Source organism: Vanessa atalanta, chromosome 29 (assembly GCF_905147765.1).
Source record: "Vanessa atalanta chromosome 29, ilVanAtal1.2, whole genome shotgun sequence".
Taxonomy (NCBI): Eukaryota; Metazoa; Arthropoda; class Insecta; order Lepidoptera; family Nymphalidae; genus Vanessa; species Vanessa atalanta.
Genome location: NC_061899.1, coordinates 4,061,464 through 4,075,799, shown reverse-complemented (window position 1 = coordinate 4,075,799; position 14,336 = coordinate 4,061,464). Strand labels below are relative to the sequence as shown.

Below are 14,336 nucleotides of genomic sequence, written 5' to 3'. Positions count from 1 at the left end.
TCAACATCCTGCCTTTGTCTTTACTCGCATCGCTAACCGTCGCAGTTTTGATTTTATACAAGCGAATACACTGGTTTCGATTGTAATAATTATTATTCTATGTATTATTTTATTTAATATTTTGACAATATATTTTAAATGCGTCAAAAGCGCAATGGTTTACGGGCCGCGATGTAAAAAGTCGCAGGATCGATCCTGACCCCTTGGGCTAGAGAAGGGGTAAATTGAAATATTAGTAATTCCTTAATTAATTTAAGGCATTGCTACTATTCTTTAAAAAAAAATAGTGTATCTGGTTTTATATTCAATTTAAACATTCCGGTAAATTTATGCATTATGTTTTTAATTTATTCGAGGTTGAAATATTTAATTTAAATAATGTAACTACGTAGTTATATATATATATATATGACAATTCATTTAATGACCGAATATTCGCACAGTCGTTTCGGCTGTTCCGTCAGCACACTGAGTAAATAACGACACGTATTTATTATAAAACAGATACACAAAATTTTCTACGATAATTCATTTACATATTCAACGCGAGTTTCTCATAGCTATATTATTCACTACAAACAGTTATCGAGTAATACGTCTTTATTTATAATACAACACTATTTTATTTTATTACTTATAATTCAATTTAATTTTACTTCCAAAGTAGACAACATCGGTGATGTATAAAAATGTTTATTTTTCACGATTCCATGCGTTTTAGATATCGACCCGTAATGTCATTTAGATTTAATGTCATCCCATTGAAATCAGATATAATTAATCTATATAATATAATACATAGCATTTTTTTTAATTAGATATGTTTATAAAATATATATATATATCGACGTACGGACGTCTTGGAAACAACATACTATAGTAGCAACATACGTGCAAGACGGTACAATGAGGTATTGTTACTCTAAATGTTCTTGTTATAAATGGTCTGCATACAGAACCCGATAACGCCAGAGCCGAGATAGCTCAGTGGAACACGTGATTAGTGATCGCGAGTTCAAACCCAGCTAAGTTCTTTGTGCCTAGTTGCTTCTTGTGTTTTTAGTTAATGATCATGAACAGTATAAGTTAAGTGGATGTCAAGAGACTAATTGTTAATTACTAATCTCATTATGCAAATCATAACTGTGTCACAGATAAGCAAAAAAGTCCTTCTCTACTCTTGAGTAAAATATCCACAACACACACAAGACTCTACTGCGTACTGATGTTTTAGTTAACCCCGCTGAGTATGAGATAAATTATGTGATTAATAATTAAATATAGGGATGCATCCGATACCGATACCGATATATAAGCGATACAGCAGGTTTTCCGATATATCGGTATCGGCGATATTTTTCTGGCCGACACAACGATACTGTTCAAATTACATGTTTTAAAAAAGTAATGTAAACGCGCCTCTTGTTTGTCATTTTCGTTGCAAACGAGATAATACTTTGTTTTTTAAACGAAAAATTGATTGATGTTTTTTTAGTTACTAACTCTTATTAATCAACATGCCTTTTTACATTAATTTAAATTCGATATGTGTATCGGTATCGTATCGGCAAAAAGGCATATCGATGCATCCCTGGTTAAATATATGAAACTACGAACCCGCTAACTTTGTTCGCGACTATCAACTGAGTCGTCTCGTTCTACGCCCCCAATTTAAAGCAACTTTAGTGTCAATTCAGCAAAACCGAGCTGAACGTTTATAATTGGATTTAAACAAACAATATATAGTGGATTTGTAACAATTTCAACCTTATATCAAATTAATTGAAAACTTATTATTCAGTGACCCGAAGTTAAATATCATTTCGATATCACCCGTTGCACTATCGACCCTATCGACTTGTGTTAGAGTTGAAAATGTTTTGCCTATGACGGATTATGACATTTAAGGCCTTAATCTCAGTTGGAACACCGCCAAAATTCCGTTAGTAGTTGTGTACACACCGATGACTATTACCTTAGTTTGTTTTTTTTTAAACACTGCATTCCGTTTTACGCACAGCGGTGTTTGATTATTTTGTCGGTTATTAGTTTTGTCGGAAGGAACGTAATATTATCAAGGTATACGTTCATATTTTCATATGCCGTCTTAACTTGGAAATGCCTAAGGTACTGAGATTTGGATATACGGCCCATAGTTAGAGTCTGTTTATGATTCCGAATGACGAAGGCTATATTTTGTTTTTTTTTTTTTCATAATTAATTCAACGTGCTTAGGGCAAGGGCAATCGTGTACCATAATTTCCAAAATATTTTTCTTTTTTTTTTAAAAAATGTTGATACATAATCGCGTTTAGGGTTTTCTCGCCTGCTCGAGGGTATGCGTATCTTGATGAAATGGATTGGAGTATATACCAGTAATAGCGATCTCGCTGGTCGAATGCGGATTGGTACATTTAGCAGATTTATTCCTAACAATGTTGCTTGTGGCAGGCATGGCCCCAATTTTGATCAAAATATACTTAATTTCAGTAGATATTTAATACTCACAGGCACTTTTGAATTATCATTTTTTAAGATTCTAGTAAAAATATTCGTTGGCTTAGAATGTATATTCCAAAAAAAGGACAAGAAACCTGGTCGCCAGGGTTTGATAGATTTACGACCAGTCGCCTTCTAGAAACCAATTCATCATGGGATTACTTATAATGATGAGATTGTATACAGCCAGCAAGTGGATCACTGAAGATATTACATGCTCTCGATTAAAATTTTGATATCCAAAGGATAGGATAGTGTTCTATTCTTTCAGTACTATACGGTATTGATTCCACCTACCGTCAACTTATTTATCGGTATGGAGGTTACCTGTAAGAGATCGCTATTGATAAGGCTTGTGCGTGCAATTTCATCGACTAATTTTCCGTTTGAAAGTTACCACCATTGCTAATAGACATTGGCGCCATAGAAACCATTGGTTACATCGCCAATGCGCAACAAACTTTGGGAACTGTGACGTTATGTCCCTTGTGCCTGTAGTTATACTGGCTCACTCACCTTTCAAACCATTATGTATTGATACATGGTGGTAGAATATATGTTGAGTGAGTGCTACCGAAGAAAGACCACAGTGGCGTACATTTGGAGAGGCCCTATGTCCAGCAGTGGACGAATGTGGGCTCATGATAGGAGTGTACCTGGTACGGGCTTGTACAAATTAAATCTATCAATGTATGTTTACACGTTTTCAAATCTGTCACAGTAGATCTAAACTTTCGAAGTTATCAATCATGTGTAATTTTTTCTAAATTCGTACGTTGATATGATTGTGTAGCGGATACACGTTAATAAACTCACGTTTATGTTAAAAGTACACGTATCTCAATTAGGTTCAGCGGTTTCCTGTTTTTACAAAAGGCGCTCACGATTTTGTTGAGTGTTTGGACAAAATCTTCATAAAGCATTATCACTCTTATACTATTGCGAATAAATAAATCGGTTTACAATGATGGATTTAATTCCCAAACAGCTGTTTTTTTCAGTTTAAAATTTTTTCGTTTTAAATTTAGACTAAGTTGAATTGGCGCGACGGACGATTGCGGCTTCAAACTCAGGCAAGCACCACTGTTTATTACATTTCGTGCTCGGCGGTGAAGCAAAACATCACGAGGAAACCTGCATATGTCTAACTGCTGATATTCTCTTACACGTGCATCCACCGAACCGCATTGGAGCAGCGTGTTGGAATAAGCTCTTAACCTTCTCCGCAAAGGGAAAAGAAGTCTTAGCCCAGCAGTGGCATATTTACAGGCTCTTTTACATAGTAATAAACATTACTGTGCCCTTAAAAGACAACATGATCTTTGGTTTTATCTTATCTGTTTATATCTTCTTCTTAGTAGAAAAAAGGGAGTTGGAGCATTAAAGTGAAGCAATAAAAGCGAATACAAAGCCAAAAGCGACAATAATTGCCGTCTGCTTCATTATAAAAATATACGTGTATTTTAAAATTGTCATTCTTCGAACGGAAGTAGAGATGGTGGGAAATTCAACTATTCATTACTTAATTTATTTATAATATCCGCTAAAACAACGTATAAAAATCTATTATTAAAAAAAATATGCTCTACATCCCGTAAATTGCGTGCCAAGTAGAGCATACGCCGTTGACAGTTTCCGATGTTGTTACCGTTGATGACGTTGTGTTTGATGCTTTTACAAAATTCAAAATAAGTTCTAATATAATTTATCTAAATATTTTTTATCGATGTTATGGTATAAAGTGAGTGCCTCGTCTATAGCTAAAATTTATTGATAAATGTATTCTCAAACTCAATTACAGTAGAATATACGTAATAAAAAATATTTTTACTGTTACTGGGTATTATATCAAAAAATAATTGAAAAATATTCGTAGTTTAGAACTTATATAGCATTATTAGGACGATTTGAATGTCGACTTTAGATATAAAATTCATATCAGCCGCTTGTAGCTTGCTTGTAAGTCCTGAATTCAATTCCAGTTCATAGCAACCCGAAGTCAAAAAGTAGGCGGAATTCAAACACCAGACCCTCACAAGGCACGTTCGGATCAAAATTTCAGTATCAGTTCCAGAGTTGTGTAGAATGGTAAAATTAATTCTCAAAGAGAGAGTATTAACAAGAGCCTCTTGTCCAGTCGTGGGAAACATTAATCGCTTTATTTTAGCATAAAATATATTTCAAGGGAACAATTACGTATATCGATATTATAAGATTTAACCATTTTTAACAATGTATTTCGAAGTTCGAATACTTATCATGAACAGATAAAGTAGAGGCTGAACAATACCTAAATTGTTTGTCGAAAGAGAAAGTAAGTACTGATCGAATGGACAGAGATACGTTATCTTTCAAATTGATCTTATACAATCTTTTCCACGCTGATAATTACAACAGAAAAGGTTTTTATTAATTCTCTTTTTGTATCTGGCTATATATATTTAATAGACTAGCAAAAAATTTCTGTTCTTCTTTTAATGGTAAACCATTACTAGTGAACAAGTAAAGTTCAGCCCGTAAATGTAGCACTGCTGAGCTGGGAACCCTTGTCGCTCTGAGGAGAAGATTTGGAGCTAATTATACTTCCATTGAAACTAGACACATGCAGGCTTCCGCGCGATGTTTTCCTTAACCGTCGAACACGAGATGAATCATAAACAGAAATTAAGGATATGGAAATTCAGTCGTGCTTGCCTTGCTTTGATGGGTTAAGATGCACACGTTCTAACTGGTCCGACCGCCCTGGTCCATCTCAGTTACCAGTCTGAGTTTTTAATATAAATAATTTTAAGTATGGGTAACCAAAAGTAAAGCTTGTTGCTTGACTCTAATTGTCTATCTGCTTGGTGAAGACTTTCGTTTGAGGAGGAGGTTTTGAGCTAATTCCTATTGCTGAACGTAGATTTGGCAAATTTTTCACACGACACGACACATGGTTACCCCTTGACGATTACCTTCACTGAACATTACATAAAGTATAAACGCAATTCAAGCACATGAATTGATTTGCAATCTTCGGTTAAGATGCACGTGTGCTAACCATTGGATCATGTCGGCATAAAATATTAAGACGTCATCCTAACAAATCCAATGGTTACACGTGTTTGTTATAGGTAATGATTCACGTGTCGAACGAGTATGTAAGTTTTGCTAACAAAAGATAAGTCATTTACTAGCGCAATAAGTCTTTTGTTAATGGAAATAAAGATATATGTAATATAACAATTTGTTAAACTACTGTTACTGTTATTTTTTAAATTTGTTAAGTCGTTCTTCGAGCGGACTGGATATGTAGTTTTGAGGCTTTTTCTCGGAAGCCTTTCAATTCCCAACATAATGTGTCCTTTATATTTACTCTTGAATACACTATAAACTTTTCTTTATAGAATGTGAAAGTCGTCTGAAAGGGATTCCTACTTAGCGATATTGTATTGTGTATCTTCGTATTATTATTTAATATAGGAAAACTTGCTGTTTAGAGCTTTGTGCCAGCCCGTCTGGGTAGGTACCGCCCACTCATCATATATTCTACCGCTAAGCAGTCATACTTAGTATTGTTGTTTTCCGAATTGAAGGGTGAGTAAGTCAGTGTAATTACAGTCACAAGGGTCATCTCAGTTCCCGAGGTTGGGGCTCTTTAGCGATATAAGGATTTTTTTATTTTTACGTCGCTATCTATGCTATAAAAATGCTAGTTGGGAAAATGAGCGACGTTATAGTAAATGGTTGTCACAATCATTCGTAGCATTTGTTTTATACGATAAATAATATTATTATTGTTTCATGAAAGCAAATACTATAAATTGTAACTTGATAAGGTAAAAAATTGTGTTTCTGGTCGTATTGATAAAAAAAATATGTCCTCTACATACTCGCATAATAATTGATATTAACTTTATTAATTAATAATTAATACAATATCGAATACTCAGTCCGTAACAAGAGAGGCACAGTATTTTCTCTCGATACGCACTAGTGGTTACAAATCGATTTGTCGTGACGGTCTGAAGTCGTTTGTTTCAGATTTTAATTTGAATAATCCACAATTTCATTATTTTCTGCTACACTAGTTCTTAGCCCCGCCTTCGATTACTCATTGTTCACTAACGGTTGTATACGTTGTATGATAATAATAGGAGTATGTATAGAAGATCATATGTAACTCGGAACGCGCCCGGCCTCGCAAGGGTGCAATTTAATGATAAAGAAAATATTATGAGACAATTATTATTATGTCTTATATTTAAAATATTTTTGTAGAATTGGTTCCCTAGTTACAGTAATTACAACATCCAAACGAAAAAAAATCTGATTATAATATTACTATAGAAATATATCATTAGCATCAGCAGCCTGTAAATTTTCCCACTGCTGGGATAAAGGCCTCCTCTCCCTTTGAGGAGAAGATTTGGAGCATATTCCACCACGCTGCTCCAATGCGGGTTGGCGGAATACACATGTGGCAGAATTTCGTTGAAATTAGACACATGCAGGTTTCCTCACGATGTTTTCCTTCACCGCCGAGCACGAGATGAATTATGAATACAAATTAAGCACATGAAAATTCAGTGGTGGTGGTGCCTGGGTTTGAACCCGAAATCATCGGCTAAGATGCACGCGTTCTCACGACTGTGCCTCTCGGCTCTTAGAAATATATAATTGTATTTAATTGACATAACTTTGTATTTCAAATGCTCGAAACGAGTAACTTCTGTGTTTTTTGGCTCTTGAAGATTCTACATTCCGATATCACGGTAGTTGACGATTTATTTGATGAAAATTACCGATTGAAAAGCGCTCGTAAAAGCCTACATTGAACAAAGTATGTCGTTCTGTATTTTTGAGATTGAGACTTCGGCTCTGTTTCGACGGATTGTCATGAAATTTTACACATATGTGCCAAGCTAAACGAAAATTCTTATCGTTAGTATTGCTGTGTTATGACCTGACGGGTGAGTGACTTGGTTCCCAAGATTGGATACATATTGGCAATGTTCAGGGTAAATTTTTCTTACATCTCCTATGTCTAGAGACGATGATGACCAATTATCATTCTAAGGAACATATGTCACTCTAACTTTTTTAAATAAAAAATAAAGTGTTCGTGCACATCTCATAGCATATTTGTGTAATATATTGATACGTCGTTAAATAAGTATTTGTTGCAATGTCGTCTATGTTTGATACAAGTCGTACGATTTATGTTGACTTCAAATAGGTGATTGTTGTTTCAGCATTTAATTATGCCTAGATATATGCTTTTGAAACCTAACATAGATCTAATATATTGTCAGTTTAAAATTAGACTCTATGGATATAGACTTTAAAATCGAACATTCGTCGTCATAATTAAATACGTACTAAACTCGAGAAACAATTCGTTTTGTCTACGATTGAGATTGTCTATGAGGCAAAAAAGGTACATATGTGAATTGCAATTACTTTAATGGTTCGTTACATAAATTAAGATCGTTTTAAATAATCAATATTTGATTTCATTTTGAATATCTTAAAATTTCATAATATTGTGGTAGAGGGTCCGTTAACGGCGGAATGTATTTTTATACTCTCTGAGTTAGTTTCGCAGTAATGTTTATTGAAAACCTTTTTCGAAAAACTGTATCACTGTCGCCCACGGCTTCTTTTGCGTTTGAGGTGTTGATCGTTGGTATAAGATAAAAAATGGCCTATTATACATAGGGGTTCAAGCTAGATTCTTAACAGATTTCAATTTATTCGATTTATTGGTTTGACAGAGAGCAACAGACAGATAGAGCTTAAACCGTATTTATAATATTAGTATCGCCTCGTTTCCCCTCGAGGCTTCGCGTGGGAAGGGCAGGGGGTGGGGTCAAGTGTGTACCTGTGTTTTTCTGTATCCCTCACTACGTTTATGCAAATTGCCATGATCGATTAAGTAATGACGATTTTGTTTTGTTACAAACAAACAACAAACCATTTATAAAATTATTTCGGATAGGAAATTCTTTTTATTGTTTTTATCATTCGTTATATGGCCTTTGTTTTAAAGTATTTTCTTTAAAATCAATCGCGTTGCTAGAAGATTGTTTCGAACTTTGGCGATACGACCGTTCCAAGTTTGGAATTTGTATCGGAGAGTTGAGTTTTTATGCTGGGTATCTGAAGAAGGAATATTGGCAACTACTGTGATGTCGATTGGTTTCCGTAACTTAAGTTGTCGAGGGTATATGTATATCGTGTCTGTAAGGGTAGGGTCTTAGGTAATAAATGAAGGGCCATTCATTTATTACCTAAGACGATTTAATGGGGGAAGGGGGCTCTCTTTAGAACAATATTTCCATTTCCATGGAAACAAGCGAGGCCAAAAAGTAAAGACTATTAGTACCTTTAAAATTACAAATAAATATTACAAAAAATTTATTCTTTGAAAAATAAACATTAAAATAAACCAAACGTGTATTCATTTCTTCCTTTAGATTCTTACGTAATAAATATTAAACAGGGGGGAGGGGGTCGGCCTATCCTTATTTTTTCTTATAATAGGGGGGGGGGGTGTTAAAAAACTAGCGAAAATAGTCTTACGTAATAAATGAATGGCCCCTAAGATAAAATAATTAAACAGACTTTTTTATGTTATCTATGTGTAAATAGCGGGCATGTTATGGAGGAACCGTAACCGAAAATATCGGATATCCGAAATAAAAATGTATCCGTAACCGGCTCCGATAAGACATATTTATAATTATTTGGTTTTTGCATAATTTTATGCTTAACAGTAATTGTCAAATTTTAAAACGAAACCACACCTTTAGATATCATGTGCAATTATGATTATGAAGAAATCTGATTGTGACGTAAGCAATGTCATATCTATCTTTTTTTTTTAAATTTATGTTATATAACAAAGGTCGTGCTTGGATCGGACTTTATAAGGTCTTTTAAATCCCATATGTATGTGTACAGTTAATGTTTGTTTTTTTCGTTTGATTAATGTTTTGTAATTAATACCTTAGAGAAATGTGCATGGCTTTGGGTACAGAAATGAATGTACGTTTATAATGATTCTACTTCTCAATCATTTTGTTTGTCTATTAACATTAAAGCTTTAGGTTACCGGTTAACTGTACTTTAAAAAAAATGAACAAAATGAAAGAATATTTGTCATCTCAGTTGTAGTTTTAATTTTATTGTATACTTTAAAAAAATATATATATTAACTTTAATAACTCTAACAGTATTTTTGTTGACGATTTTTAGTTTAGTTTCAACAATCCGATTATTTCGCAAAAGTCACGTAGGATAACTTTAAAGTACGACTATGTACGAATGCTTCGTGCATGATACCTTTTGATGACTGAACGGTTACTTATTATATTTGATGTATTATAAAGTTTTCTTAATTTATTTTCTTTTCTATATGCAATAGTATTAATTGATTAAAAAAAAAAAGCTGACTGAAGTTAGAGGCGGGAAATGTAATCTTTGATATAAGTAAGGAATTCTATGAGACTTTGAGTTTTGAAAATGAATTGGTGGTTTTGAGTAAGACCGTCTTGGTTGGTACCACGCACTTATCTGACAATGTACCACTAAACATTACTTAGTATTGTCGTGTTCCGTCTAGAAAGGTTTTTGAGGCCAGTGTATAAGCACAAGGGACATGACTTAGTTCCCAAGGTCTGTGTAAATATTTCTTAAAGTGCCAAAAACCTCAAGGTTAACACCCCTTTTTCGACATATTTGACTGTACTGATAAATCTTTATAATAATAAAATTTGCGAAAGAATGTTATTTCGTAATATTTCCATAATAAAATATGGATCATGGGCATCACATATTTGTACATTAATCTATTATCTTAAGTAGGCATTGATGACATCCATTCAGAACCTTGATCTTTGATTGTACGAAATTTACGATGCTCCCCGAACCTGTATCATTCACATGTAAATTTTTATAATAATATACCTGTCTCTTTTCCAGGTAGTAAGGCGAGAAAGGGAAAACGTTAGGTGGCTCGGCCGGCATTGTGTTGTAGACAGATCGCCGCGACCCGTCGTCGTGTGAACGTGTTCTCGGTGTTGTGACAGTGTTTTCGATCTATAAAATTGTTTTGTGCGTAATCGTCCGTAGTGCTTAATAAGTGATAATCGTGTCAAAAAAAAATTAAATTATTCCGTTCCTAATACGCTCAAACGAAACGCTCTATAAAAACAGTTCCTTTAAAATGGCTAGTGACTTGAACATTAATATACGTCCATACAATAAATTGATGTGCTTTTACAAGTGAAAAAGAGTTAGATTAAAAAAAAAATCGGGTGTTATATATCCGCGATGTGGAATTGATTTAATCATTAATTAGTGTACAGCTCCATCTATCGTTGAGTGGCAATGTTTGCTTAGAATGGAGGCCGGTTTTATACCGGTTGGTGCGGCGGGCGTTGGCGGTAACGTTCCGCCGCCTGCCGTCGTGGCGCCAGCGGTGAATGTTATACGCGCGCCCGGTTTGAAGCGCGGGAAAATGGAAGAAGCTATATCGGACCGGGTAAGTTTTTTTTTGTTTTTTTTTTTCTCATAATTTACAAGGCTTTTGTTAAATATTTCAGAGACTTATATAGCCTTTTATTATCAACGAAGGAGTGGATGTAAACATATCTCATGCTCTTGATAAATATTCATAATTATTAATATTTAAATATTCACATATATTTGATTTTATATTTCTCGACCAATGATATCGTTTAAAATAAATGTCAAAGCTTATTTGTTGAATAAGCTATAATTTGAAATAAAACTTTGCAGTGCCCGTGACCACGAACACTGCAAAGTGCTCGAAACGTCGGGATGTTAAAATAAAATAATTAATATACGCGATTAAATCCGTTAAAAACTAGTTTTATTTCAATGTGTAATAATCGCGAAAATCTAAGACAACATTAAGCTATAATTTGTTATCTATTTACTTTTTACAAAATATAAATCAAATATTTTAGGAAAGATGTTTGACATAATTGTCATGATGATGACGTCATAAACATCGGTATAGCGATTTATTTAGATTATAAATAGATTTCGAGACTAGACATTAGGCTATAGATACGAACATAATCAACCCATAAATACTTATTTAACGCTGTGGCCGGTTAAAAATGTTTTTTTCATAGCCGTCAGATGATATGGTATTATGTCATAATGGCTCTTGGAAATCTCAGGGCGTCTGATGTGGTGTTAAAGTGCTCTTCATGTTATGGAGTGGTCGTTTAAAGTGTTTTCTTTTGCCGTCGTGAATCTTAGCGACGTTATATAATGTGATTTGTTTATCTTACTTTATGAGATAAACTGATTTCTGCCCGCTGGATATCCTTTAATGTGATTTTCTGTAACCCTGAGCCCTGACCCTTTATATCCACATTGTATACAAAAATTGACCAGTAACACTTATAAGATTTGGATGAGATTTCGGTTCACGATGTTTATAGGTAACAAGAATCCCCCAGTTTGAAGGCTCATTAGGTCAGTCCTAGTACAGTCATATTAGAGACAGTATCGTACGTTAGTTCACAGGGCTGCTGGCACATTGACGTCATAAGAGATCTTTTTGTTTTGGCTTTTATTTGTGCCGAGAGGCCACAGATTATTTCGCCAAATAAGGGCTCCTAGTTCTATCTTACTGTATCATGTCAATGTCACCTACCATCAGGTGGTACATAAATGTGCCAGTTCGCATATCAAAGCAATATTTTAAAGTGCTTCCTTTCTTAGTCCGTTTGAATGTCTTCACTACGATCGATATGAACCAATTTTCAAACTTTCGAAATAATGTTGAACACGTTAAATTCGCGAGTTCAAATCTTGGACATGCGCCGTTGATTTTTGATACGCTTAATGTGTGTTTCTAATTAATCTCGTGGTCGGTTGTGGCGGAAAACATCGTGAGAAAACCTGCATGTGTCGTATTATCTGACACATCGCACCAATAGCTTGTACCCTGTTTGTTAATTTGAGAGGTCTTACCCATTATTGAGACAATTACATACATTGTTTTGTTTGGCTGTCTCGATGGTATATTAACTAAACATTTTTTTTTTTTTTAATTATTTATTCATAATACAAAACGGTATACATATCATTACAGGACATGGTTGTCCTAATTCGATATTACAGCACGTTTAATAATAATATTTAAAATATGTCTCTACGTTATATAAGGTATATTCCAGGTGGTAATCCTTGTAAGCTCACTAAGGTTGCAACAAAACAAATCCACCTTGGGTGATAATATGTACAAAGCCACAGATCCCGGATCACAGGCTTCAAACACCAGGTCAATAGTCCGAGGTCTGGATGTGTGTAAACTCCGGTGCCTGGGAAATCATGAAAAGCCGTTGATCTCCTCTCTTTCCCATCGGATTATGAGAGTATCGAAACAGAGAATGCACCTGTGTCTATGCACACACACACACAAATATGTGTACTATAATATGTCCTGCGTATTTGGCATGTCTCCCATGAGATTGGCAAATGTGACGACATCATCATCAAATATATTGTTTTGAGGAAGACTCGGTTGGGATTTGCGACAATAGTTTTGCACTCAGATCTGCACCAGACGTGCATACGACATTTAGTTAACGTAACAATAGTATATACATACACATGCAATCGTTTCTGTAGTTACGTAACTGAAGGTCACATTGCTTCGATTAGTTATAATTCATTAGTTAACGTGTTCCACCCACAGTTCATAGCTTGCATTCATATGAATATAATGTATGGTTATTGTAAGTGTCAAGATACCATTGGTTTTAATGCGTGATTGTCAATTGAAAATTACGCGTTGAAACCCGGGCAAACAACGCTGAATTTTCGTGCCAAGCATATGGATTTTTTCTTATACGCTTATTTCTTAGGAGGAAGAGGTGGAAAACATCGTGAGGTAACTTGCATATGTCGAATGAAAATCTCGTCGAATAAGAATAAGCTTTAAATCGTAAGAGAAAATCAGACAGAAAGGGTTACTTTTGTATATATAATATTAGAATCCAGTGAGAATGAGCCTACGCTGAATGGGCACCTGAAATCCAGCGAGGTTACACGGGAATGCAGCGATTAAAGCGCCAGACGTCAAAACTTAAAACAATACACAGAAAACGGAACAAAACACCGTTTGTCCGTCATTTAACTTTTGATATAATATGTCCATAGAACAGAGAATTTTAGAAATGCAATATGTTCGTTCGAGTGTATGAAATACATTTTTGAATCCTATGATTCGTATTAAGAGTAGTCTTATTTGTTTTTATTGAAATGATGCAGATAACTATTCAATATCTTACCGGTTTGTCCTGGTGGAATCTGAATTCCGAACCGGTGTATTATTTGATATAATTCTGTAAAAAGGTCAAAATTGTTTGCAATATTCTACTTGAATCAAGTATGTTTTGGTTCTTTAATGAAGACGTATAAAATAGAATTAAATATTTATTATTAAGATTTATCTGTCAGATTTTTCTTTATTAAACACGTTTATTGGCAAAATATTGGACTATAATATCAATATATTGTATTTAAGTGGATAAAAGAAACCAATAAATATGATTTCTGTTGCAATGGATGGAAGGAAAAGCATATCTTTGACATCTGTCATGAATGTCAGATAAACTTTACGTTTAGAAACATTTCCAATAAAAACTGCCTTTAATGGTAGTAGACTGTAGCTTGATAAATAATTCATATCAACGCTATACAGGCTGGCGAGCTATAAGAAAGCATGCTTCGGTCCTGAACCCTTGGGACCAGGGAAGCAGTTGGTACAGTAAGATATAACCATCGGTACATTGGTAATGCTCCACAAA

General features: G+C 34.4%; 1 protein-coding gene across 8 annotated transcripts in view; it reads left to right on the top strand.

Moving 5' to 3' along the window:
- LOC125075054 (mitogen-activated protein kinase-binding protein 1) overlaps positions 1–14,336 on the top strand; it is a 128,631-nt gene that overhangs the window by 17,955 nt on the left and 96,340 nt on the right. For all 8 annotated transcript variants that reach the window (XM_047686622.1, XM_047686613.1, XM_047686623.1 and 5 more), the window contains exon 2: positions 10,465–11,026. In XM_047686622.1, coding sequence (XP_047542578.1) covers positions 10,886–11,026 — 141 coding nt within the window. In that variant the 5' untranslated portion in view covers positions 10,465–10,885. The remainder of the gene's footprint in view (positions 1–10,464; positions 11,027–14,336) is intronic.